This window comes from Dermacentor silvarum, chromosome 8 (assembly GCF_013339745.2).
Source record: "Dermacentor silvarum isolate Dsil-2018 chromosome 8, BIME_Dsil_1.4, whole genome shotgun sequence".
In the NCBI taxonomy this organism is placed as follows: Eukaryota; Metazoa; Arthropoda; class Arachnida; order Ixodida; family Ixodidae; genus Dermacentor; species Dermacentor silvarum.
Window position 1 is genome coordinate 35,480,486 of NC_051161.1, and position 27,368 is coordinate 35,507,853.

General features: G+C 45.7%; 1 protein-coding gene across 1 annotated transcript in view; it reads left to right on the forward strand.

The window, feature by feature from the left end:
* The window catches only part of LOC125947520 (zinc finger CCCH domain-containing protein 4-like), a 36,680-nt gene extending 14,386 nt beyond the window's left edge, over positions 1–22,294 (forward strand). The window contains exons 2-5 of the mRNA XM_049672412.1: positions 15,062–15,286; positions 19,099–19,533; positions 20,074–20,869; positions 22,090–22,294. Of these exons, the coding sequence (XP_049528369.1) occupies positions 15,062–15,286; positions 19,099–19,533; positions 20,074–20,869; positions 22,090–22,294 (1,661 nt within the window). The remainder of the gene's footprint in view (positions 1–15,061; positions 15,287–19,098; positions 19,534–20,073; positions 20,870–22,089) is intronic.
* The last annotated feature ends 5,074 nt before the right edge of the window (positions 22,295–27,368 follow it).

Here is a 27,368-nt window from a genome sequence, read left to right on the forward strand (position 1 = left end):
TATCCTACGCATTACATGGCCTGCCCAGCTCCATTTTTCCTTCACACTGTCAATTAGAATATAGGCTATTCCCGTTTGCTCTATGATTCACATGGCTCTCTTCCTGTCCCAGCTTTCTTTAGTTATATACGTGTCTTCTATTCTGCTCTATACAGTAAATATACACAAAGAAAATAATGCGGTAGCAATTTCGCTGTGAGGACTTTGTGTGAATGTTCCGCAATCCAGTTATTATAATATTGACTCAACGACCAGTAATTCTTGGTACTGATGTGCGTGAACTGATATTGCAGCTGCCTCTTGAGAATACCTTCGTGCTTGCGCAAAGGGGGCACGTATTTGCATGATAACAGGCTGTTGATTCAACATAAGTACACTGCATAAAAGCAAGTCATTCCTACATCTCATTGCAGAAACATGGAATTAGGCGCTGAAAATTCACATTGAAAAAGTTTTACTTTAAGAAGGAAGGGGTTAAATATTTCTAAACCTTGTTGTTACGTCTCAAGACAGCAACGCGCATTCTTTGGGCGTTGCCACTGAGGCAGCCCCTTTCATCAGCGCCGTCCAGACGTCGACAGTGCCCGACACCAATTATGACAAGCTTACCGTCACGGAGATGCCACTGATTGATGCGAAGGGCCAACTTCGTGGAATTACTTCCGTGGGAACGCCAACAATCTCGGTTTCCCAGATGACCATGCATTTGCGGCAAATGCGGGGGCGAAGGTGCAACATTGGAGGCGGAGGCCAGCGGAACGGTTCGACATCATGGGGGGATATTGTGAACGGCCGACAATTGTGACTGTCTGAGACACAGGGATCAGATTCCCTAGTCTGGTCACATAGGGAAGAGGACTGCTTCATAAGCGAACAGATTTGATGTCCTCGTGTGTCCTAACGTGTTCTGATGTGTGCTGAGATATGTACTGAGTCAGACAGTCAAAGTTCTCCTACATGGAGAGCGCTGCCATATGTAGAGCCAATGTACGCGTAAATACTGCAAGATAAAACCCTTTTCTCTCGCTCCTACTCCCGGACGTACTCATCCCTGTGGCTGGAAGGATCACAGGCCCAAACGCTACCCTGAGTCCAAACAGAGTGTAAAAGCTCAAGTGTGAGCAAGGGACCATACGAAAACAAGACAATGACGTTTTTGCAATGTCCATCTCATAAACCTTAACACTGCTTCAACGTGTACCATGCAAAACACTCAAGCCTCTTAAGCTTCAATTAACGAATGCGACGAGCTGGTGTAGGTTTTGTTGCCGAACTTTATGGTGGCTGAAGCAATATTTCATCCATATTAGAGATGCGTAACAGCTACAACGAATGGCTTCTAAACCTAACTCTACATTTTCTGATTATCTGAAGCCACGTAGACCACGCCGCAAAGGGACAAACAACCAATTCAGATCGTATCTAGATGCAGCACTTGGCTCTGCAGCGGAAATAAACTTAAAAACATCTCAACCAGAACTCCTGCAGAGCATATTTCAGTAGACGTAGTGGTGCCTTGAGGATGCTGCTTCAAGAATTTCGCTGGCGCAGTATCTTTATAGAGTGGTGCTTATTTCGTAACGCTGTCACTATACAAATCACGATAAGTTGCAAAACATGGACTTAGCACTGTAGAGGCTGGAGACTACATTATCTGTGCAGTCTGCAAGTTGTGGCACAGCTTGCCAACCACGTCATCAAAAATTTTGCTCGCGAGTCAAATTAGCTTCTTATCAACAGGACTGTGCGCCATATAGAAACTTGTATTTTGAAATTTCGAATAATCCTAATACTTGCTATCCGTATGGTACCAACTCACGGCGCACGGAATGCCTGCATTAACTATTTTCTCGACTAAAATGAGCAGCCATGGTATGATACTTCAGTATCAATAGTGCCTGGTACTGACGTAAAACAAGCTGCAATGTTTTCGTTATATATGCAGTGTAAGGCAGCACTACATGCCTACGTTATGGTTTATAGATATACAGTGGCTGCACTTTCGTGAAGCCCTCATATATATGTCGTAGTAGGCAGAACACACGCTTCGACGTCTGTTCCGTCGAGAAATGCAAGTAAGCTTCTATATCCAGCTATTGCGCAAAGCGTATACTGTCTATAGAACATGTAATCTAAATCTACATTTTTTGTTCGGCTTGCTTGAACTGTCTTAACAGCTAAATTTTCGAACTGTCGTCCAGTATCGCTTGCATGGCTAAATTCAGTGGATTTAGAGTTTGTGATGAATTGGTCATCCGTACCTTGTAAATACGACATTGGTGGCTGCACAGGATGTTACCTTGATGTCATGGAGTTAAAACGTTATTGCCAACAGCATTCTTTTCCTTCCATGAGTACATAGTTGAATGGGAATAGATGGTACTTCTATATACAACGGTATATTAATAGTAGTACCTCTTGGAGGTTCATGTCTCTAGGTCACACAAGGCGCAGACAACGGGTAATTGCGGAGAACCACGGATTAACTTTCGTTATGATAAGTTATTCAACATGCAGTTGTCTATAAGTGTGTGTATGAGTCTTCTTGCATCCCTTAACTGACTTCATGCTATCGGCAATCAAACCAAGGACGACACGCTCAGTTACAGCATGGTTCAGCCACTGAGCCAATGCGGCTAGTGGGTAGAAAACATAAATTACCTCTCTGGGCAGTAGGGTTAAACTTGCAAAATGCGAATTTTCACTCTGTCTGTATAGATGCGCGACTGCAGTGCATGCGTTTGCAACAAACTTACTAGCAAATAATTCAATACTAACGCAATCACAGAATGCATAGGATAACTGGTGTGATCTGTCTGCAGAAGGCCAGCTAGATTTCTTGCAAACTTTTAAGGGGGGGGGGGGGGCGAGGGGGGGAGGAGTCGAGGGATGGGTGATGGGAGAAGGAGTGGTAGAGGAGTCGGGGGGGGGGGGGGGAGGGGAGGTCTGTGATAAAAAGATAGCGCTATAAAATTACCATACGAAATTCACCAATGATTACGATACTCCCTAATGCAAAATTTGAGCGCACCTCTATACGTTTCACTTCGCGATATATTGAGGCATCGCTCCGATCACCGCACCGGCTGGCAGAGTCGCGACGGGCGGCGCTGTACTATATAGACCGGCCACACAGTTGCCGCGAAGCGCGTACTGCAACTTATGCAACCGGAATGTTTACCGGGAGAGACGCTTGCAGCGAACGTTATGCGAGAAGGTGAGCTTTCTGATTCTGTTTTTTCCTGCTCGGCTGGCGGCGCCTGGGCCGGCGGGAGCCGCCGCTTTTGCCGCGTTAGAAGATGAACTTTCTGGTTCTTTTTTTTTTCTTTCCCCCGCTCTGCCGGCGCCGCCGCTGCCGCGGATGCGTGGACCCTCTAGCACCACCTCGTAGTGGTCGTCGCCCGTCTTGCGCGGCCCTAAGCTTTTATCTCACGTTGCGCTCCGCGCTCGCTTTTATCTTTCGCTGTGCTCGTTCGCTCGGTTACGCCGACGCTCGCCGCATGAACGGGCGCCTGAGCTACGCTTTAAAATGTAGGAAACACAATGCGGTGTTTGCACTAACGGAAATGGGAGCCCCTGCATGAGGCAAGAGGAGCCTTATAAGCTGAGTCACCAGTACGCATGTTTCCCTACTTTTATTGTGCACAACTCACGTACACGTGTTTCTGCTACCTGAACGTTTATTTCTATCCTGCGGTTCGATGAACAGTGACGAGTCTGATACCACATGAGCACAACTCTCACTTGCGCTCGGTGTCTGAAATTTCTCGATTAACTTGAGCAATCGCGACCCATGATGTACTGTGCTAGTAAAGGATGCTCACGCAATCCAGAAATCACCCTGCGTTGGGTGACTAACGAATCTGTGGGGATTACACGGTGATCAGCTCAGATATCTGGCGAAAACATGCTACAGAAATTTTGAGAATTGTCTACTGACGCATAAGTATTCTTTGTCTCTGCAGCTACTTCGGTTTTGCTTACTTATTTAACTAACTTAAGCATGTCTACCCTTCACTACTAATCATCTGCTATTACACTATTACAACGATCACATGTGTTAACTTGACCATTATGCATTTATTTTGCAGATATACCGTATCAACCGAGCCGAAACGGCATCACAACGGTTTTTTTTTTTTTTTTTTTGCGACACTACAGCTTTAGTTTTTTTTTACTTCCTTTTTTTGTTACGACCTTGACGCAGGGAGGGTGATGTCACCAATTTTTTGTAAGGGTAGGAGTAATCTACTATCACATTATTATCCCATCTACCAATCATCGATTCTATCATTTTTTTATAGCCCGCAATACCAAAATAGGCTTTCTTGCAAGCACATCTGTAATGCGGGAAAGTAAGCATTCAAGAGAAGTAACCTTTCAAGAGCGTTTGACACAGGCTTTACTGTCTAGAAAGTGGGCAATAAAGTGCGTAATACTGAAGTGCGTAATACTGAGTATAGTCGTTGATGTTGAAATGCGGCGAAGTGGTGAATGACGAACTGAACATCATTAACTCAAATAGAAACACTCAGACGTAGGAAGCTAAACGATAAAGATGTAACCGTAGAGAGAACCAAGCTAAACCATAAGATTAACCGTTCCTCTCGCTACGCACACCCAGGCATAACTGAGTTAAGCCACAGTCATTTTTTTTATTTTCGCCCTCTTTTGAATTTTTGACGTTGTTTTGCTGCTTGGTGTACTTTGTAATATGGTAGTTTATATGTATGCTGTAACCTGCGTGACATTCTGAATGCTTACACCTTGCTGCCTTGTCTTGCTGGGAGGCGGAGCTATTAAAGCTGTGTTTTAATCGCAGCTTTTTTTCCAGCCTTTAACACCTCAGTTGTTTCTTTATCTGTGAGAAGCACAGAGATTATACATATCTGATCAGACATACTTTTTAAATGTAAGCTGCAATATTGATCCAACCAAGAGATTGGCTTCCCTTTTCCGTAGCGCATGATTTCACAAAGGTGTCCCAAATTGTTTAACAACATTGAATAATCTAAGAAAGGAGACGTATGCGACAAAGATGTCGTGACGTGAAACCTTCGATAACAGCTTCACTAAGGGCTTGCACTGCTTTAGCTTCTTCTCATTTAGCATTACGGTATTGCAGGAGAATATTGTGCGGATATTCTAAAGAATTGTTCACTTCATTTAGCACGCCACTGCCTATGCTTGCAAGACACGGTATTGCAGAGTATGTTCACGCTAACGTGCAGCCTGAAATAATGCGTGATCTGATTACACAGTGAGTAGTATTTCGCGAACGCCGTTTTTACCCAAATTCCCACTCCGTACGCATACCAACTGAAAGAGGGCGCAGGAAACAAAGGAGAGTGTCTTGCGCACGACTTTACCAACCCATAGCTACTCACAGGTTGCCTTATTCGAGTTCTAAGTAATCAACTCACGCGCGTACTAAGTATAAAAGGCAAGGGCGTAGACAGGCGTCAAACTCTTACAACTTGAGCTCGCCTAGACCAGTCCAGGTTCAGCCATACACTAGCCAGCCAGTTAGAATAAGGCGCGACGGCGTGGCGACGTTAATAACTTTTCTTGGTTTTTTTTCATGGGACGCATCTCCTCAAGATACCTAATTCGCCCCCTCACTCCTGGGAATCGTCTGCGTCACTTCGAGCGCGCGATAATCGGAAGCCTGGTTCTTCACCACTCGGCAGAGCTCTATTGTCAACCTCCTCAGCGCCAAGTGAAACACGCATCGCGGACCTTGAGCTAATTAAATCAACTTCCTCAGCCCTGCGCGCAGTCTAGCCATGATGAACAGGCGACTTTTCTATGGCGTCCCGAAGAATAATAGGGACAGCAGGGGAGACGTCGTATTTCGAAATACCGGCGGCCGAATGGTCGCATCCTTCGTTCAAATGAATTTCCCTCGCGAACAAGTGCCGCAGGAACTCTCCAGACAGAACAATTAACTAGCCCTCAATCTCCCACGCAATCATGGAACTAGACGCTTGGGCAAACGACTGAAGGGAGCGAAAAAGGACGTGCCAGTGCATAACGTATATTGCAGCAAGAATGGTGAACCAGCAAGTAGGCGAGAACTGGCCGATGTTTGTGAAGCTTAGACATGAAGTACTGCTCTCGAGCAGTGCTTTCGATGGCCGACGTCTCTGATGGCAGGTGTTTCCCCGAAACGGCGCTCTTAAGAGCACTCCTACTGCGAGCTCGTAGGCGTAATGGCTGCCATTTCGTTTTGTGCCCCAATTGCAGTTTACGAAAAAGTGCTATTGTCCCAGACTAACATTAGCACGAATCCTCGAGCATTGTCAGGAAACGTGAATTTGAAAAGAATGTGATCACGCGAAACCAAGGTCACTGCCCGACACGTTTCCCCCGAGAAGTACTTCACTTAGAAATAAAACTTTACATACCGCTGCTGACATAAAATTCTTTGCCATCATCTATTGTCCCTCACGAGTATCATGCATGACATCGCTAATGGGCTGTCATGACATAGCCCATTGAATCTGCGCTTGCAGGCTAATTACTCCAGAAAGAACAGCCTCAATCTTTCCACTGAGAATCCATAAGATACTGTTATCCATTGAGCTAAGACACATCCTCGGCCCATGGACTGAGGCTGTCTGGGCATCTCGCGCATCGAAGGCACATACATCTACGCTTTCTCACATACACTAGTGTCAATGCAATACATTAGATTGTTGACTTTTGTGGCGTGTTTTGTGTAGGTTGTAAGGTTGTATATCTGCGTCGAGTCCTTTGCATATCCTTTCGTTTGAACAGACCCATCTGGAGTAGCATGCTGACATACCACCAGAAAAAAAAAACTCCATAATTCATTCAAGTGACCCTCTCTCTCTCTCTCTAAGGACCTGTCAGCTTCGCAACGGAACTCGAGTTTGATGCAAAAACGAAAAAAAAAAAACAAAAAAACTTCTGATCACTCTTTCTTTTTTTTTTTTTGTCGACCTTAAAAGTTCCTATATTGCATTGTACTGGCTTCATTCTGTGCTGACTGCTGTTCCAACCAAGTCCGTTGCTGCAGCGCACTGGCTCTCTCATAAAGAAAAAATAGGTGGATCCCACGCATCTATGGAAATCGGTGATAAGCGAAGATTTCTTTGATGTTTACGAAAACGTTAAAGCGAATGTTATGCAAACGTTTATGCGTGTAGTTGAATAATTTGCGTACCTTAATTATCACCCAGCACCTAGAGTAGCATGCCAGGTGAAGAGCCATGCTAATATCTCCAGCATACTATTAAACATTCTCTCTGTCTTTCTCTCTCTATATGCAAAGGTAAAGCTTATGGCACAAATGTTTGCACAAAATGACACATATGTAAGACAGTTTCATGTAAATGCAACGTTAATCACGCAAATTCTGCGCAGTATATATGGAAATGTGATGAGATTGCACAAATGTAACACTATGACGCAAATGTTCCGGTGTTGGTGCGACAAAATTAACAGGCTAACTTTTTCAGCCCACCATTCACATGAAGAAAAGAATCCATAAATCTGTCAAGGTAGTGTTAAAGAATAAACGCAAGCGCAAATGAATTCACCATACAAAATAACATACATCATGTTGAAAAAAAAAAGAAATAACACTAGCTTGCAGCTAGCTCCAGATCGATATGCCAAAAAGCCAGAACCGCGAAACTATAACATGCTGTAAAATTTAACAAGTCAAGACAGAATGGCTGTCGAAGTTTCAGTCTTCTCGGAGTGATGTAGGGAGACATAGAAAAAACTGACCGAGACGCCAGTTAACAAGTTTGCATTCAAGATCACCTGTCGTCGTTCTTAACAAAAGCAATCTACCACTGTAAATAATTTTGAAAAACGCCTATGGACGGCAGGTGAGCCGTACAAAGCACTCCATCTGTTATGGACATGTTCCGGCGCATTTGCTTTGCGAGAAATCTGCCTTGCTGGGAGATAGTAGAGCTCATTCGTTACGTTAAACGACTGGATCCTTCCAAGAGAGATCGGAAAACCATATACGACAGCTTGCCCCTATATCTCTCCAGGAGAGAAAGAATCCACGTATTTAGGCACATCGCCGGAAGTATCAGAGGGACTTCCTTTTATTAGGTATTTATTACAAAACTTTTTTCTCTCTCTCTTGACGGTCTGCAGTGGATACTTCGCACCCCAACCATCCTTATAAGAAACAGTTGGTGGTTTGTCGTTTTATACTCAAACTCAATTTTGTCAACTGTTGACGGTGAACAACTTAATTTTGGCCGACCAAGTTATGCGTGAAAGAAGCTCTTCCATGCGACATCTGAGCAAATTACAGCCAGCGCTACTATTTTTGCATCTCCGGCGGCTTACAGTTAAGTTTTTCCCGGGCATTCAGTGCTTAATACTTCAGGGAGCCTCTAAGGCTCCCAAACTGAAAGCTACGACGACCAGTCGTTTATGACTTCGTTTGAAGTTGAAGTTGACGTACCCAGGACCCTGACAGTGTTGTAGCTTACCACGTTACGTCATTGTTCTGGCAGTCTCGTGGAAATTCCATTTCACTCTAGCGAATTGACAGTGTCATGGGTATTCTTAGAGTTACATTTTTAAAAGATTCACGAATAAATTCCTACCGTGCACAATGCAAGTTACATGTTGAAAGGTGGCACTCTACAAAGAGGCGACAAGGCAGCCACGGGGTTTGCCGATAGTGACAAGGATGTGGCAACAGATTCACGGCTGTGCATTTATGTCCAAGTTTCCTGCTTCGCTTGGTCGTCCAATCGCGTTCTCACCTGCATTGTTTAGCCATGCTCATTCTCTCTGACAGTGGCACCTACTTTCTTTTCGTGTGGTGACAGCTGGGAACTATGCCGCGCGACGTCGCCGAATTTTCGCTTGGACAAAAGCTTCCACATTGTCGTCCACGCATTCTGGACACGTCACAGACACCACCCTCCGGGCGATGAAAGAAGTTCCCCCAATAACGTGACATGTATGAAATGAAAAAGTACGCGCACTGTTGCGAAAAAAAAATTCCTGGTGTCCATTGGGTTTTACCTTATTGTGGGTCTTTGTGAACCAACCAAACTAGCAGGGAAGGAGCGCAGGAAATGATGCATTCGCGATTTCTTCTAATAAAGCTTTACCCCAAACCTTTTCTGTTTTCTTTAACCGCCCTTGTCCTGCTTTCCTTAATTAGATCGGTCTCTGTAAAGCGGTCAGCTGAACGTTTGTCTCGGGGTTCACGTTTCTAGATACGGTGGCTATGCAACGCTCACGCATCACTGAATAACGACAAGTGAGCCAGCGCTTTTTAAGAGAACATGCTGCGCGCACATTTCTCTGTAAGCATGTTCTTTAGTATAATTTCACGTGAACTTGAGGAAATATTTCATGTCAGGGAATCTAACCGTTGTCCTAGTATTGGATGCTTCCTTTTTACATTCCTGCCTTCAAGAAAGAATAGTAAAAGTTTCGCCTAAAAGGCGAAGCATTGATTCAATAGCGAATTATTAGACAAATACACGAAATGAGGCTCCCAGTTTAATCGGTCATGTGAGTTACAGTAAACATTCGCTTACTAGTCAAATTGACAAGCATGGTCTTACGCGCGCAGGCAAACATGAACAGATCTCACAGGACAGTAGCTGTCAAAGCGCTGGCGTGAAGAGCATCTGCCTCCGGGAGCGAACGCTTCGTGCTGCCTGTCGTTTCGACGCCTTTCCGTAACTTGAGATTACGCAACCTGCAACACAAGGAGAAGACAGCACACATGAAGCGAGTAGAGATCTCGGCACGCCCACGTTCCACCCTCCACAGATTACCTCTAAGATAGAGTGCAGATTACCTCCAAGACGAACAGCCATGCGCAACCATGGCCGGGCTAGAGGTGAACCTGCCACCAATAGCGTGTGATTTTTCACGTGATCTGCAACATTTGGGCTCGCGGGAGGACGCATCAAGCAACCATCCTCCTCGGCTCACCCTGGTACGCTTTATCTTGCATCCACAGCATACCGCCCACGCATCTTATCGTACTTTTACTTTATACGAAACATCACGGCGATGATGACGCTGGCGATGGTGGTGAAAATTCACTTTGGAGGTACATATAATTGCTATCGCAATAAAAACATTGACAAGGTATGGTTAAGCACAGCCAGTGGCCTTTACAATCTTTATCTGTAGATACAAGGCCAACGTTTAGTGTTTGTGCGTACTTACAGCGTACTAGAGCGCTCCTCCCCTAGCAAGTGACAGTTGCAACTTACTGCGATCAAACTGTCTTTTATGTTTAAGCTGATGATCACAAAGATTAGTATTTCAATTAAGTTATGCCTTCTTTGCCTATCCATGCGGCTTCGTTATAGCTGCTGCTGCTTGGTCGGTCGGTACTTGCAGCGTCCTAGTGGGCTGCAGTCTGAAATGTCCTAGTGGTGCTCCTAGTACGCAGCGTAGTGTGCTCCTTGTGTGCAGTGTCCTAGTGCGACACACAAACACACAATATACGCGTGTGAGTTGTTCTCTGTGTATTTCGGCCGAGCGCTGGTCTTCTAGAATTCGAACTGTACTTCATCAACCGGCCCAATTTTCTACCCTACTGGACTTTATATACTCTGAACTGCTACTCTGCACATGATAAAAAGGAAAGGGGGCGAAAGATGGTGATGAAATTGACGGGAAGAATGGATTCGTGTATACGATAACCACGTAACACAGTCAAGTGCTCTCCAGGCAGTCCATAACAGCTGTTGTATCTGCTGTTTGCTACTCTGCGGTCACACATTGCGGCCAAAATAGTACTTTCCGACAATGCATGTCTTCCAGTGCCAGCCAGCGTAGAAGCAATCGTTTTCGGCTGTGATACGCAGTGCGGGCAGTCGCAAAACAGATATTTCACAGTATCAGACATTTGGCAGTGTTCACATTCTGCGCTGTCCGCACGGCTGATAAGATGGGCGTAGCATCGAGTGAAGGCAACTTTCAGGTGAATCTTGGGAAGCATACTTGTTTGACTACAGTTTAGTTTACCTGGTAGAAGAAAAGGCCTGCTAGGGTATATTTTCTGCAGGTAAGTACATGTCCCGATGGTCTGTTTGAGTCCAGTAGGCTACTGTAAAATCTCACTGAAGTCAAGTAAACATAGAGCATTCGAGAGCGCTGTGTCTTCACATCAATAGGTTTTAAAAAATCACAGCATATCCACGAAGTGAATGATGATGAGTGGGCGAAGCACCGGGGGATCATTCGGGTAAACCACAGCTACGGACGAGAGATAAAGAGAGCGCGCGTCGGGAACGAACGCCCTTGTGCAATGCAGCGCCCCTAGCTACGGACGAGAAAGAGAGCGCGCGTCGGGAACGAACGCCCTTGTGCACCGCAGCGCCCCTAGCTACGGACGAGAGAGAAAGAGAGCGCGCGTCGGGAACGAGAGAAAGAGAACGCGCGTCGGGAACGAACGCCCTTGTGCACCGCAGCGCACCTAGCTACGGACGACAGAGAAAAACGCCGGAAGCGTTCTCCGGAAACCGGAAGCTGGCTTCCGGAACGGGAAGCGGAACCGGAAGTGGAAACGGAAGCGAAACCGGAAGTCGGCTTCCGGTTATACTATACATATACATATATATGTATATATGCGTATACATACATACATAGCGGTCTCCATGCCAACCAGAGCTACGGACTTCCTAGTGCACATTTCATAAAACTACATGCGGCGTCTCTTTCACGTACGGACACACAACGCCATCTATTGAGCAATTCATTAACTAGAGGTGGCTACATACTACTACTACAACTACTACTACTACAGAGGAGGAAACGACCCACACACTAAGGAGCTTCGCCCCTAAAACGCGGTTCTTGTTTTCACGAATGCTAGCTAACTTGTTGCCGGCCAAGCCACTGTGTCTAGGTACCCGTTGGAAGGTAACGGAGTGACGGTTCCTCTGGGTCAGATCATATACCTGTACGACATCTAAGGCTAACATGTGATGTAATACTGTCCTATTCTCAAGAAAGAATCAATAGCTTGCAGTGCTGCTTCTGCATGAGAAAATGCGCGATGCCAGGAAGGAGAAAAAGTGGACTGCTGCCCGTACTGCAACAAGTTCTGCTTAAGTTGAGGACAACTTCTTATGCAATTTGTATTGGCGGAAGATGTCCAGTTGAGGGAGAACGAACGCTTCAGTCGAGGCGCATGAATTTACGCATCCGTTATACGTATATACTAAGGTTAAATGTGCGCCGAATGCAAATACCAGCAAACGGACTTATATTAACTCCTGTATGCTGTATATACATTGTATGTATACATAATAAATCCTGTATGCTATATATGTTAACTCCTGTTAACAAAGTAGTGCCAGTAAGTGCCCCCTGAGTTCTGCGTAACACAAATAAGTTTCTACATAAAACCTGAAAGAAGAATGGCAACCGAGGGGCTCGATTTTATTAGTCATAACCACATAAAGCCAACAGACAATGAAGCCAAGGAAAGCATCGGGGAAATTAAGTGTAGTTGAAATTGGAATGTAGAAAATAATGAAGAAAAGGGAAATGAAAGTGGGCGAAAAGATAACTTGTCGCCGGCGGGAGCCGAACCAGCAACCTCCGCATTACGCGTGCGTTGCACTGCCAATTGTGCTACAGCGACGGCCATCAATTCGTCCACTAACTTGGGTATTTATGTTTACTAGATCTAGCCCTAGGAGTGTTAGCCAGCGCCACTCAGAACCATGGTGGGTGGCGCTGGCTAACACTCCTAAGGCTAGATCTAGTAAACATAAATACCCAAGTTAGTGGACGAATTGATGGCCGTCGCTGTAGCACAATTGGTAGTGCAACGCACGCGTAATGCGGAGGTTGCGGGTTCGGCTCCCGCCGGTGACAAGTTATCTTTTCGTCCACGTTCATTTCCCTTTTCTTCATTATTATCTACATTCCAATTTCAACTACACTTAATTTCCCCGATGCTTTCCTTGGCTTCATTGTCTGTTGGCTTTATGTGGTTATACATAAAACCTGAATATATAGCTGAACTTAGCTGTATATCTAAAGATCTAAAAAACAACAAATTCCAATATCCAATGGAATTATTGATTTACTTCATTGTGTTTGACTTGTGTGGGCCAGTAAGGGCCCATTCTTAGCCAGTACTCTAGAAAGGGTATGTGCCACTATGACACATGAAGTACAAAATACTCTGATGGTGACTAGATAGTCGTGGTACTTCTCAGTGCTTACACCTGTCATCGCCATTCCTCCGTCGACAGGCACCTTCATTCTCGGGACATCGCTGCGTAGACCTCTAACACTGCGCTTCAGCCCGATCTGATGCTTAAATTTCGGCATAACCTTTGAGCAGTTTAATGAATAAACATAAAAATTTGCGTGAGACTAGTGTTATGACCTTTGTGGTGCATAAACATATATATTGCATGTTAATTCATGTTTGATGGGATAAAAGCAAAACAGAATTGCACGCATCGCTCTTAAATGTATAGCATTCAATTAAGTCCTTCCCTATACCTTCACCGCACACGGATTCCATCATTTGCGTTGGATCTGTATTGGGGGCCCACGTTTAAAGTCCTCCACAGGACACGTATTTTAGTATAATTGAGGCTGCTGCCGCCGCCACCGCCACGCCAAATCCAGGAGGGTAGGCAGAGGTAGAAAGACAGGCCTAGCAAGTCTCTCAAGTAACCATTCCTTTCGGAAACATTCCATGCATGCTACGATAATCCTGTCATTATCACATCACTTAGTATATCACTTAATAACAGTAGCAGCAGTTGTATCCCTTAATATTATTTAGTAGTGATCGGTATCACTCAGTGCTTGCCGCCTCGCGACCGCGTGTGCCCGTAGCTTGTAGCAGGCAAAGAAGAAGTAGAAATCCTTCGTACTGGGGCTTCAATGGCGCATTTTCTCACCTGAGGACCTGCATTTCGTGGACAGAGAGAAGGTCTGGAACAGTGTAGTACCTAAAGAAAACAGGTGGAACGTCAGCCGCAATTCCTGCTACTGCTCTTATTCTCCGACTAAGAATTGCCCACAGCCCCATAGGTTCGGAGCGGTTCTCACTGCCACTGAACCACTCAACTGAATCTTTTCCTAAAGGTAAGACTTCTTGTTTATATTATCAGCACAAATTGAACCAACAAGCCACTGCACAGTACAATTAAGTGCAAGTAAATGCTGATCAGAAATACCATTTTGGAGCCCCATAATTGGGACACGAGCCAAGGAGTGTTTCTATGCATGCTATATGATGGATACTTAGCTTTAAGCTCGATAAGCGCCCACAAATTGCGTCAGATTATGGTTGTTAGTCACTATAGGAAAAATTAGGCAGCGCACAGAAAGGAAAAGAAAATTAGAGTCACGGATAACAAAGATTCCAAGTACTAGTATTAAGGAGTACATAATGAGTTTAGTTTTTTTATTTCTATAAAAAATTGGGGAACAAGCATTCAAAGTAGAATAGTATTGTTATGTCTAATCGAGTGAGCGTATAATAGCGTTTTATGCTAGAGCTTCTGGCGATATCAGCTTTAGGTGTTTTGGAAAAGGAGCAGGTATCCTAAAGCCCTGCCAATGCAATTTCTGAGTATTTATTGTATTGTGTTGTGTCAGTAACTATTTATCTTCCGCTTGTGACTACAACCTTTAGAGTTCATAATCTATAATGCCCATCAGCGTGTCACACTAGTCAGTATCTACTGATGTCATGTCTATAGCGGATTTATGCCTTAGGTTACAGCCTAACGTACGGAGGCAATGTACTTTCGGAGTATAGGGCCGCAACGTTTCTCGGAACTCAGAGCGTGAAACTTAAAAATAAAAGAACAGAACACCATCAGTTTGCGTTACATGTATGATATATTCTATCCGAATTCTCGGCAATTTTTCATCGGTTACAAGACAGTACATTCACTGAAAATAATCGCTAAGGTACTCTGGTTTCTGTTATCAAAAGATTGGTAAAGATGATGGTTTTATATGGGTTTTATTGGCGCAAGGGCCAGGGATGGCCAAAGAGCGTCAAATGACTCGTAAAATAACCATGTCGCGCATTTCGCAGCCCCCGTGCGGATGTATCAAGCCAACAGTTCGTCATGGCCTCGAGGCAGTTACGACGCTGCCAAAATGTGCAGTTCTGCTCCAGAACTGGGCTCCAGAACTGCGGCTGCTTCGGGATATCCAGCAACTGTTCAGCCATCATCTTCCTACTCCATGCCCGACTTGACGAGAGCCAGTGGAGCGCCATGGTGGGGCGGTCCTATGATGGAAATGATGCGACCACCCGGTCAGTCCTTATGCGATTTCTGACGTATTTGTTCTATTTAAAAATATAGGGTTCTGTAAGTGAGCGGTTCTAAGCGACTGAACGAGAAAAGTGGCAAAGAAACTACAATAACAAGAACACAAAGCACAAAACGAGTTCTACTCAAGAAACAACAAAACGCCACACCAAATTAAAAAAAATTAAATTATGGGGTTTTACGTGCCAAAACCACGCCCTGATTATGAGGCACGCCGTAGTGGGGGACTCCGGAAATTTGGACCACCTGGGGTTCTTTAACGTGCACCTAGATCTAAGTACACAGGTGTTTTCGCATTTCGCCCCCATCGAAATGCGGCCGCCGTGGCCGGGATTCGATCCCGCGACCTCGTGCTCAGCAGCCCAACACCATAGCCACTGAGCAACCACGGCGGGTGCCACAGCAAATTGCAGGCACATCATCAGAAGTTAATCCATTCTCATTCGCGATGTGAAACCAATGTCAATAAAGAAAAACTACTTCAGCCCATTGTGGAGTTCAAACGCGGTTGTGACGGTGCTCTTTAGATTTCCTTTCTCTGACAATGGTTTCGTAACATGAATAGGATATCCATTTGCCAGCCCTGTGCATTTACTTAGGTGCGGCGCTTTCGTTGCAAACCTTTAGTTTCGGGCCCTCGTGAAAATTCACCATGTATTTTAAGATGAGGTGGGAAAGGTATTGGCTCTAGACGGGCTGACTGGCTCCCCCTGTCTCCAACCGTGGTGATGACCTATAGCGGTTGAGCATCCGCCTCGCATGTGACAGGTGCTATAGGCTTGAATCCGGGTACCACAGCAAGGCCACTGGTTCTTATAATGGTCACAGCTGTTCCCCGGCCTGGCACTCGGCTGCTTTGGGGGTTATCATCTCGAACGGGGGTTCTTATCTTACGGGGATTTCGAAGACTATGGTCAACCAGTGATTGTCGGAAGTATAGCACTTACTCTGTGCACGGCGCATCAAGGACATGTATTTCCTTCGTTTTCTTTTTAGTTCTTGGATATGAACGAACTAGCCTAAGAGGACAATTCGCTAAATTCTCCGCGTTCAGCCATTTACCGGCTTTAGAGGCTGGGCGACTCTCACCTGTATGCCCACCTCAGTTTGGCTTCTAGTTGAAAGCTGGGGCGGGAAAAAACCTCACAAGCTCTTCCTCGTCATAAACCACTTCATATTTTGGCGCATAATTGTCACTTGCATGTCCGACAACCAATCGCGTTGTGGATCGTGGTTCATTGTTAAAGGGAGCACTCCAGTGTTCGTTTTTCCGCTGCTGGCCTGCACCGGCAGCATGTGCCTTGCTGAAGTTTGGTCACTGCCCTGCAAGCACAGAGGCGCAGGAATCCACGAGCGCAGGTAACCGGAAGTCCCATGGATATGCTGCAAAGCGGGGAAATTGTGCATTTGCCAGAGGAACTCATGCGTTACATTTTTGACGATGGACAGCACTGTACAATCACATGGCGCTCTGCGTATCAACGACGGCCAGTCAAAGTGTCCTCCGCGTAGGATGAGCGCCTGAAACCTAGTGAAAGGTTTACAATAGCCTAGTTTTGTACTTTTATTGGGGGGGTTAATGATTTTGGGGGACAAGCACAGTGTGAGCTTACAAGCTACACGTACCACAATAACATTAATACTGACGTTCGAAAACTGCTATGGGGCCCAAAGGATTTGCATATCAGTACCTCATTTTATAAGCATGCTTATTAAGGCCAAGGCAGGTTTATTAATATAAGCTTCTGATCTATAGAAAAAAAAACTTATGTCACGGGTTAGTAGGACATGCCAGAAAATTTTCTTAATCTGCATAATCAAGTACTGATGGCAACAACTATTTATGGAAAAGCATTAGTCTCGTAACTGACAGCGCTTTGAAGTCTATTAAGCCAGCATGTTAATTATTTTTTACCCATAAGCAACTTAATTCGTGCCTTCGTACTTCGAATTGCCTGATCATGTTTTAGGCATTGTACATCAACATCTGAACTTCGGCCTACTTGCATTTTGGCGTTCTCTATACACAAACCAGTTATCAAATAAAATTGCGCTGTTAGATTTCCAATAAACTTTAGATGTAAAATGTTTTCCCATTGACCCTCATAGCATAGTGTTGCCATACATGGCAGTTACTACTTTGAATTGCGAACTATTTATATCCTCGGGGAAAAAATTAGACTTCTTGACCGCTCTACCGCGCTTTTCTGTACCTAATGAAAATAAGGTCATTTTTGTTCTCCTAAAGCAAACGCGTATTCTGTAAACGTATCTTCCACTGCGTCCACCAGTCTATTTATTATACCAGGTGGCGGAAGGATTATGCCTATACCCGGTTTCAGACATCAAGTGCAATGCTATGGAGGCTAGAGATACTTTTATATAGCAATTACATGAACACTCGGAGGGAATTTTAGCCGTCGTCGTCGCCGTGAGGTTGCGTGTATATTTAGGTATATGTATGCTATATGCTATGCCATGCCATGCTATATGACATGCGGTATATACGGGTTATATTGCCGCTTGATTCGATCACTAAAGTTGCTCATACCAGGTCTTACATTCCTGACGAAATTATTCCTCAGAGTTTTGAGAATGAAAGCCCACAAACAAATGTCATGAAACAGAACACCGACATCACACGCCACAGCTGAAATGTGAAAACGGTGTAATTTTATTGACGCGGCTGTGCACTGCTTCCGGGGTTTGCCCAGGAAAGAGGTTCGAAACATACCCCTTACGAAAAAGAGGTAGGTAGAGTCACTTAGATAGAGATTGTCTTTAATTAATAAAAATAAATGAAATTATCCGATGGCACGATACAAACAGAGGACCCCTAGCACAACAGCTCGTTTTTACTTATTCAGCTTACGTTTAGTTCACTTCATACTGCCAATACAGCTCGAGTCTTTACTAGATGTAATATCTAACATGTTGCTATCGCTTTCAACGCTTCGCCCTTATGGCGTAACTGTGATATTTTTTGCAGTGGCTGCGTTCGCACTTAGAATTAGGTCGATGTTTCTTTTCGTTTTTGTTTAACCACAATTGTGCAAAACAGTTCTTTATATAGGCTCAGTATTTCACGAAAGAAGTTTGAATCTTTAGAAGCAAACTGTGCTATACGGCTGCATGCAAATGCAATGTCTTAGATCAATTTGCTTGTCGTTGTTTTTCTTTTCGTGTTTTTTATTTGCAGTTCGTGGCGGGCAGTCTCACATGCAAACTCACGCTAGCAAATGGCATTGGTGCGCAGCGAAACATTGACGGAACGCGCGGAGTGCAAAACTTCCACGACCGAACTTCTCGCGTAGCTTCAACAGCGTTGCACCTGATGTCTGAAACGGGGTATATGTTGTCTATGTTGTGATATTTTTTTTTGTCTCGCATAATCTTGGTGAGCTGAATAACTGCGGGTACTTTTCCCGTGCGAGGAAACATGATTTAGAGGCACTCCGACACCTGCCTTCCGGGCAATCCTGCTTGCGATTGGGACGTTTACTGGAAGCTGGTTTTCCTCTTCAGCGTGAATTCACGGGAAATGCGCTTGCCATTTATAAGTTAGCTTATTCGTCATTTTAGTACTCTTTACGTGCCCATCCTTTATAGATTTGCCAGAGGTGACCATCGAATGCACGCATCGCTCTTTGGGATACTGTTGCATCCAGAAACTAAAATTGCGCCATTTCAAGAGGGACCCTGCCGAAAAAGCGACGATTTGGTTTTGTCCTTTCTAAAAAAAGTGGTAGTATCAAATGATGGGCTTTGAATGAATATGGAATTCGCATTCTCCCAGGCCAGCGAATGCCAGGAGGGGCGTTACCGGCGGTGCACACATATGGACCCACATCCAGAGAAGCCGCAGAAATGGCATATGGAAGAAGTATGCAGAGACCTTGGATGCGGCGAATGCCAGGTTTTCTCCCACCTCCAGGAACGGCCGCGTTTCCGGGCTACCCAGTGCCTCAGATGGCTGCGCCGCGTGGTTCATTTCCTTCGCCATATTTTCCTCGGGGGCCAAGAATGATGCCCTGGATGACGCCTGGAATGGTGCCTGGAATGGGGCCCGGGATGATGCCAGGGATGATGCCCGGGATGATGCCCGGGATGATGCCAGGAATGATGCCAGGCATGATGCCTGGAACCATGCCCGGCGCGATGCCTAGAATGTTTCCTGGTTTTCCGCCAGGCATTACACCTGGTTTTCCCATGGCTCCTGGCATGATGCCTGGTTGGTGTCTTTTTGTAATCACTTTCTAATCTGTGGATTATGGGAAAGCAAAACATTTATGTGTCATTTTAGCAACTGCTCAAAGTTCTGTTAAATATAGGCCCTTGTCCTTGCAGGTAGCAGGATATTAAAAAAATATCGCATCAGCATATGAAAATTTGTAGCGCACTTGCCTTCACAAGGACGATAGCAACCCAGCTGCAGTTTATTAACAGGGACAGGATTGGACTGGAAAAACTTTATTTATGTCCTGGGAGTATGACCTGCGAAACACTGTGATTTTAGAAACACGCTACGTTACGAATGTCACTGGCGGACATACGCTACGTTTTGAGCCTAGCGTAGTAGACAGCTCGCGAGGCGCTTTAGCAGACTGCCGTTTGCTCAAGGGTGCATTTGATTCTTTTTACGCGGTTGCTGTGCAACCGTGAGCATTTGTGCATATTTCTTGGCACTTCGTACGGTGCTGGTGCCAAGCTGGCGCGAAACTTGACAAGCCTTCCGGCCACTGCCATCGTAGGTTACGGCCTTTATCCGCAGGTTTCGCTCCAGTGCACCCACAGCCGCCCATGACGATGATGTCACCTTACGCGCAAGGCATCGGCGCAGCACTCGAGCAGATAGCATCGGCCGGAATTCTCTCGCAGGCCAGTGGATCGCAGCCCAGTTTTGTCCCCTACCCGATGTCCATTCCCATGCCGATGCAAACCCCTGGAGGAGGAGTTGGAGGTAGTGGTGTAACCATAATCACCGGGGGTCCGGCCCAGCAACCGTACCCGTACGCTCCACCGTACCAGTACCCGCCCCCAGAGCAGCAGACCCAGGGCAACACTTTGGCGGATACGGCGGCCATGATGATGATGATGCGGCAGATGCGATCCATGATGTCGCCCCGCGATGGCAGAAGAAGACACCCGAGGGCGCGCGACATGGCACCGACCGAGTCGCCTTCCTTGTCGTCACCCGTGCCGCCCGATACCACCGCGGGTGACAGAGAGCTTAAGAAATCCGTGATCAAGGCAAGGCGCGATTCTGCGGAATCGCTCGGCAAGAAGAGAGTCCCGAAGCCTGAAGTCGACAAAGGTCCCAAGGATACTGAGCGCTCGCCGCAGGACGCCGAGCTTTCGGAAAAGTTGAAACGCGAGAAGCCGGCAGGAAAAGAAACGGAGGAACGAAAAAGTGAGAAGGTTGAGGGCGGAAGTGGGCAAGCTGAGGAAGATGCAAGCGCCAAGAAGGTCGATAATGCCAGCGCACCAAAGTCGCAATCAGGGACGCAGGTGACCATGGGCAAAGGACCCGACTTGAGTGCCCCTTCCCTTAGCCTCAATTTTCCAAGGTAAGAGCAGTGCTGCAGTATCAATTCGTGATTTGTTCGTTGTTTGTTTGCTTATTTCTTTTAATCAAGCTGTGCGAACTGGCGATGTATTCACATAGTATTTTATACGAGAGGGAAGAGGGAGGAAAAATGGTTAATGTTCGGTCGCGATCAATGTGAGCTGCAAAATGGTGCCCATGGTCAAGTGGCTGAAGGCTGCATGGTGGTGTCAACATACAAAAAACTGAAGAACTAAACACTGCTTTAATTAGTTGCACTTATTAAAACAATTTTTCGTATGTTGGCACCGCCGTGCAGTCTTGGAGCCGCTTCGACCATGGACAGCTTTTCTGCAGTTCATATTGAACGTCACTGTACGTTCAATAGGGGATTGCTGGTCGCTTGCGCCATTGCGGATTCAATGTAAGCATAAAAGCGGCCAGGTACAGTTAACCCTCAGTGGTTGTGGCCTGTGTCAGCATTTTGCCGATGGGTGCAAGCTGAGCTTGATTTTGAATGATAGTACTGATGGCGGCCGTAATTCCACATTCTGATACAAAATGGACTGCTTTGGGGGACGTTACAAAGCTCGGCACCGTTCTCATATCCTATTTTCTTGTCATGATGCGGGCTTGCTGACTAGTTAATTCTTGGACCTTATTGAAGACCGCATTTCACCACGGCCGTGCGCATTCCAGATGAACAACCTGCATGTTTCAGAGCCCGCGGTTTCTCGGGGCGATTCGAGGCGATTACAACTTTGTCTTCACTTTGGGCGCAGTATTATTATGTTTGTCCTGTGAACTTAGTTCCTTTGTCGTCCTTGTTCATTTCACGCTGTTACTTTACACCTTTGTTCTACAATGTTAGCGAGCTTTCGGCTGTATCTGGTGCTTTCGAGGCTTCTTTAGCAGCAATTTTTCGTTTTCGCAGAGAAGGAATTTTTTTTTCTTAAACTAGCAAACCTAGTGGGTGATTATCGCGGTTGGTTGAACGAACCAAGACTGATTTTCAGCACTGGCTCCGCACCTGTACGATAAAGAATATGATGATCATTCTAGCATACCTTATTTTGTAAAGCCCTGACCATGTTTGGTAAACCACGTCCTGTTATGTTTGAAAATTTGCTTGCTGGATTTTAACAGAGTTCTGAACATACACTTAGCAGATCGTAGCGCATTTCGATCGTTGCTTTAGCGGAGCAACTGGAATCAAATTGGCGACTCCTGCTTTTCTGACAGCACAACGGCTCTCGGACATCACATTGTGTCGCCGGACGAGGAGGCCGAAACACAACGCCCTTTCAACTGGATTGGTCTATGCTGCTACACCCTGTTCATCAGTTTTCTCGTGTGCCTCGTTGTTATGGCCACAGCACCGACTGTGTTGTGGACTTTGCTAGGTACGCACAGTCGACACATCGATATTCCTAGCACTGAACTATAACATGTTATATGTGACGTAATTATGCGCCCGTATTTGTAAAGCACTGGGCATATTGACACGTGTGTACTTGGGCCAGTATCTTGTAGCGATGCATTTCCGGTAATAATGCCTTTTCGGCGCTAATCGCGCTTTGTCAGTGGTCAGAGCGATGGTCCGCTCGCGTTATCAACGGGATCAGCCGGCCGTGAGCGGTGCATGATAAGACTATAAAGTCATAAGGCATCGCTACAAAATCGCGGTCTTGTTTACCTTTCTCGGGTGACCGCTTTTCCCCGGTTAACAAATGTTATCGCTCCGCGCAGGAGGCACCTGCATGCATCCGAAGTTTCTCGAATGTTATCTATAGTTCTATCCGGTGTCTGTTGTCACCGAACCTTGTGTAAGCTGACTGTATGCGCGGCGCGAATTGTGTAGTACTTTCTGGAAGAGGCGCGGGCACTAGCGATTACTCTGGAACCTTCGATGACTCATGTATAAAAGCCCACGCGCTCGAAAGCACCGCCTAGATAGTACTAGGCCGGTTCACTCCGATCCATGACGTCATGCTACCTGGCCCGAAATTTGCATTGCCAAGACTGGCGTGACGAAAGCGATGACGTCGAAATCACCGCTGCTTACTCGGGAGCAACCCCATTAGATTCTATGGTGTTCGGCCAGGTGGCATGGCGTCATGAATCGGAGTGAACAGGCCTTGTGCTAAGTGGTGTAGGCTTGACCCGCAGATCAGATTTTTGACGCTCGCCGGCTGTATTCGCCGCTATTGTTGCGCTTTGAGTGTAGTCTAATTTTCGGGGCAGAGGTTCGCCCAATAACGAGTTCAATAACAGCCTGTTCAATCGACCTCTGTGTGCGGAACAGCATGTGCTAATTTATTCAACTTACATTTGAGAGCACTAAATGTGCGGCGCGTTAGCCGGCAATCACGTGGTATATGTTTTTAGTTTTCGCGCACTTTAAGGAAATGCTGGAAAAACATTCAACAGGGCAGTTATCTTAGCATATATGAAATAATCCGATGATTCTGAACAATCGCTACAACTTTTGTATAGCTTTTTCTCTAGAGTTACTACTTAAAAAGTTAGTTAAGCAATCTTTGTTGATTACCCAGCTTGGCGGATTAGAAAAAGAATATCATGGCATGCTCCATACGGCTCGGAACAAAACTGTGCCAGTACGACACTCGTAGCGCCTTATGTTTCTTTAATAAATACTTGACCCAAGTTAGCTCAAACACCCAGTATATAATTGTGTATGTTAAAGCTACTTTATTCCATTACAAGACCAGTGGTAGCTAGCCGCCATCAGCTGTGTTCTTCGTCTTCCTTCTGTTCTAAGCTCCACTGGTGTCACGCTGGTGTACGACAGTGTGCGAGAATCGACGCCGTCCAGACGGGAACGCGCACATGTTATCGCCCGCTAAAAGCAATGCCGTATTCGCAACTCTTTAATGCTTCATTCGCTATAACAGACAATTGTTGCGATCAAAACCATTGACCCGTCGAGGCAGCCCAGTGGCTAAGTCGTTCGGCAGAGCTCGGGGTCACGGGTGGGATCACGGCCCCCTTCGATGGAGGCAAAATCCAAAAACGCTAGTTCGCGTATATTTAGGCGCACGTTAAAGTGCTCCAGGTGGTCAAAATGATTCCGGCGTCCGCCACTCCAGATTATCTCATAAAGCGATCATGGTTGCGGCTCGTAAAACCTCTGAGTTTATTTTTATTTTATTTCGCAAGAATATGGGGGGGGGGGGGGGGGGGGGGCATTTAGCGCCAGGCTCCGTGGTCACGAATCTGTTAGTATTACTTAGCTCTAAGAACTGGCGCCACTCAAAAGTGATTGAAATCGTAATATTAACGGATGGTAGCCCAATGACAATCAGTTATGAAATACTAAAATATTTCTGAACTGAGCCCCGATGGCTGAAGTATTGTTTGGTGTGTGCTAGTGTTTTCTAAGGAGGTAGAAACCGATGAAAGCTTCGCCTATATGTCAACGATACGGACCCATCTTGCCGTCTAAAAACACATTGTAATTATTTTAAGAATATCAATCATTTACGCTATCGACTCATTTTTATCCGCATGAAGCAAAAAATGAGCCAGTACAAAGATTACAGAATCTTCAATAAAAAGCAATGCTGACCTAAAACATGCTTCAGTTGCTCGGTAGTTCGACTACCGTGAGAGTTGTGATAACACCTATATTCTTCTTCGAGTTGCTATGAATTTGTTAAAAAAGCACATATCGCCGCCATTTAATATCTGTGTTTGGATTGTGTGGCGTTCTAGTCGCTGAAAGTGTAATGTATTGGTGTTCCCCACTAATTCATTTTCTATAACGCAACTGTCCGCGCAGAATGCATGAGGGCCCTTTCATTACAAGCATTGCTAAATCAGATTTGTATGACTCGCCCAGAAACACTCAGCATGGGCAAATTGCTTGTCGAATGGCGGAGCTTAAACACCAGACATATTAAAACCCAACTGCAACGAAATTTCACTTTGGCTAAATTGGTCGTAAAGAAGTAGAAGGTATTATAGAATCAATCTTTTCAAAGCTGCGGTTCATGTGATTTGCTTATTAACAAGCTTTAAATAGCACCTCAGCAGACAACGTTTGCACTAAGTGGTTAGCGAATCTGACGCAAGGTCCACCACATTGCCTTCGAGATAACTGAGCACGCCGTAGGCGCGGTCGAATCTCGGAGGTCATGCTGAGGAGGCGCGCTGGTTCTCAACGTCCTAAGTTATGCGTTTTTCTGGGGAGCGATAATGGCAGTGAAATTTTCTTTTTTGTAGTTTCGGTAACAATAAGTTTCATTTTTGGGAGCTTTTTGTGATGCTTTCACTCGTCCTTCAAACGTGAAGTATTGCAGGGAGGCTGCTCTATATGTATTGACTAGCTGAAACAAATCATTTGCTATGCATTTGCTGAAACTAAAGCATGACTGTCCAAAACTAAGCGCGGTTTAAAATGTTGTTGCAGTTAGCCTTTAATTGTTTACATGCAACCTATACTTGCAGTGACGAACTGGCATCTAAATGATTAGCGCAACAAGCTACGAGGTTGTCACAGGCCGGGAGGGTGAAGCTTAGGCAAATGCTCGTCACGCCCATCTCTTTCATTCATTTTTGGCCACCACATAGGCGACCCATGTAGTATTGCCGAATTTGCCTCCAATAGTGTCCGTGTGATTCTGGGCTGAACTTTCTCCCTCACTTCTGAACTAATTTTTAAACCACTTTCCTAAATACCCTTCGGTCAGTTCTCGTACACTGCTTTTCTTGCGCGTTCTACACTATTTAGGAAATGAAGAAAAGAAGACATTCTAACATAGAGTTTTTCTTTTTGCTCGTCAGAGATACTCGGCATATCTAAAGCGGAAAGGAAGCCCAAGACTGTAACCGTAGAAAGTGAGAACATAACCATCCCTGTCCAGCCATTTGACATCGATGTTGCCACGACGGAAGCGCCGTTTTTGTATATCGCCGAAACGTTTGGCGAAATTGGCGTCGACGACGATCTCCAGGACGGCGCATTCGCAGCAGTCGAAACATGGCGGAACAACTCGGGCTCAGCTTTTGAACGGCAACAAATACTCGGTGCGAGCCCGAAAACGGAAGGCGGGGTCGCGAATCAAACTACGCCCCGCTTGCCGTTTCCACATCGGAAAAGCCGGACCATCGACAACAAAACTGGGTGGCGCCAACGTTACGTATCGAAGCCTTACAACCAGCACTACGGGTCGCCGCTTGGGCTTGGTGCAATCGGAGACAAAAACGCCGGTGATGCCCATAGTTTGCTGGAAGGCAACGACAGCGCTAATAATCACAAGCCTACCAACGTGCCTGCTTCGGTACAGTCAGCGTGGAGTAGCACTTTTTCAGCAACGCAGACTTCAGAATACGCAGGCTCAGTGATGCCACCGACCACAAAGATCGAAGAAACCACCAAGTCTGCGATCAGGGAGTTGATAGACAACATTTTGTTGAGAAGATCTAAAGCTTCGACGGCCGCGTCAACACTGTGGCCCTTGCAGGGTAGGCTTCCCTTCCTCCCGAAGACTGTGTACTTCGAGTGGTTTCCGACGGAGCAAATTCCGACAACTGCGGCCCGGAGGCGTAGGGCTCGATGGCGTGGGGGCGATATCACCCTGAGCTTCCAGATGCCCGAGGTTCCGACGCGTGACATAGGAAAGATTATTTTTTACAAGGTGTTCCGAGACTTCGGCGATGAGGAAACAACGCGCGCGTCAGAGATTTGAAAAAAAAGTGTCAAAACGAACTGACCAGGAAGTCAACTGGTTCAGTGCCGCACGCATGATCGCATGCTATATTTGATGACGAACCTCATTTTTATTTATTATTGCTACAGATAATTTTTTCTGTGTATATCTGTACATATCTTGGAACTCCTTCATTTCAATGCACCAGGTTGTGCTGCTCAGTGGTTTGCAAGACTAAAACTTTTAGATCTGTAATTTATGATTTCGTCATTTATGCCCATCAGGCTTAACTCATTGAAGCCGTATTCAAGTTTCAGTACCACTTTTGTACAAAAGTATTACATTTACTCGTATAGTACTCGTCTCAGAAGAATATGCTTTCCTGCTGTAATGTACAATCGTCTATCTCTTAATAGCTGCTCAGCCGCTTGCCTCGTTCCTTAGGTCAAGTTTCAACAGCCCTATAAATTTCGTGCGTGAATAGGAATCTAAAACGTGCCACAAAAATTCTATTACCGCACTCTGGTGTATTCTAGTCTCTCTGTTTTTGCACAATGTGTTTCTCGACTGCGCAGCCGGTGCAAGAAAAACAGACTGTGCATTTTAATAATTAGTGTTTACTCCTGTGAGAGTTACGACTACCGTTTGTTCAAATGGACTTGTTGCTGGGCAAGTTGGTGTGCTTTGCTACGTATTCTTCTTACCGGCTCCAAGAACGAGCACCACACAAGAGAACAGTGTGTGGTGTTTGTTTTCGCGCCGTTCAATAAAATGTGCAGTGCATCCATTTGTTCGCCCGGTACACAGCGTGTACGCCTTTTACAATACGCGTTACGAAAGCTACAATTC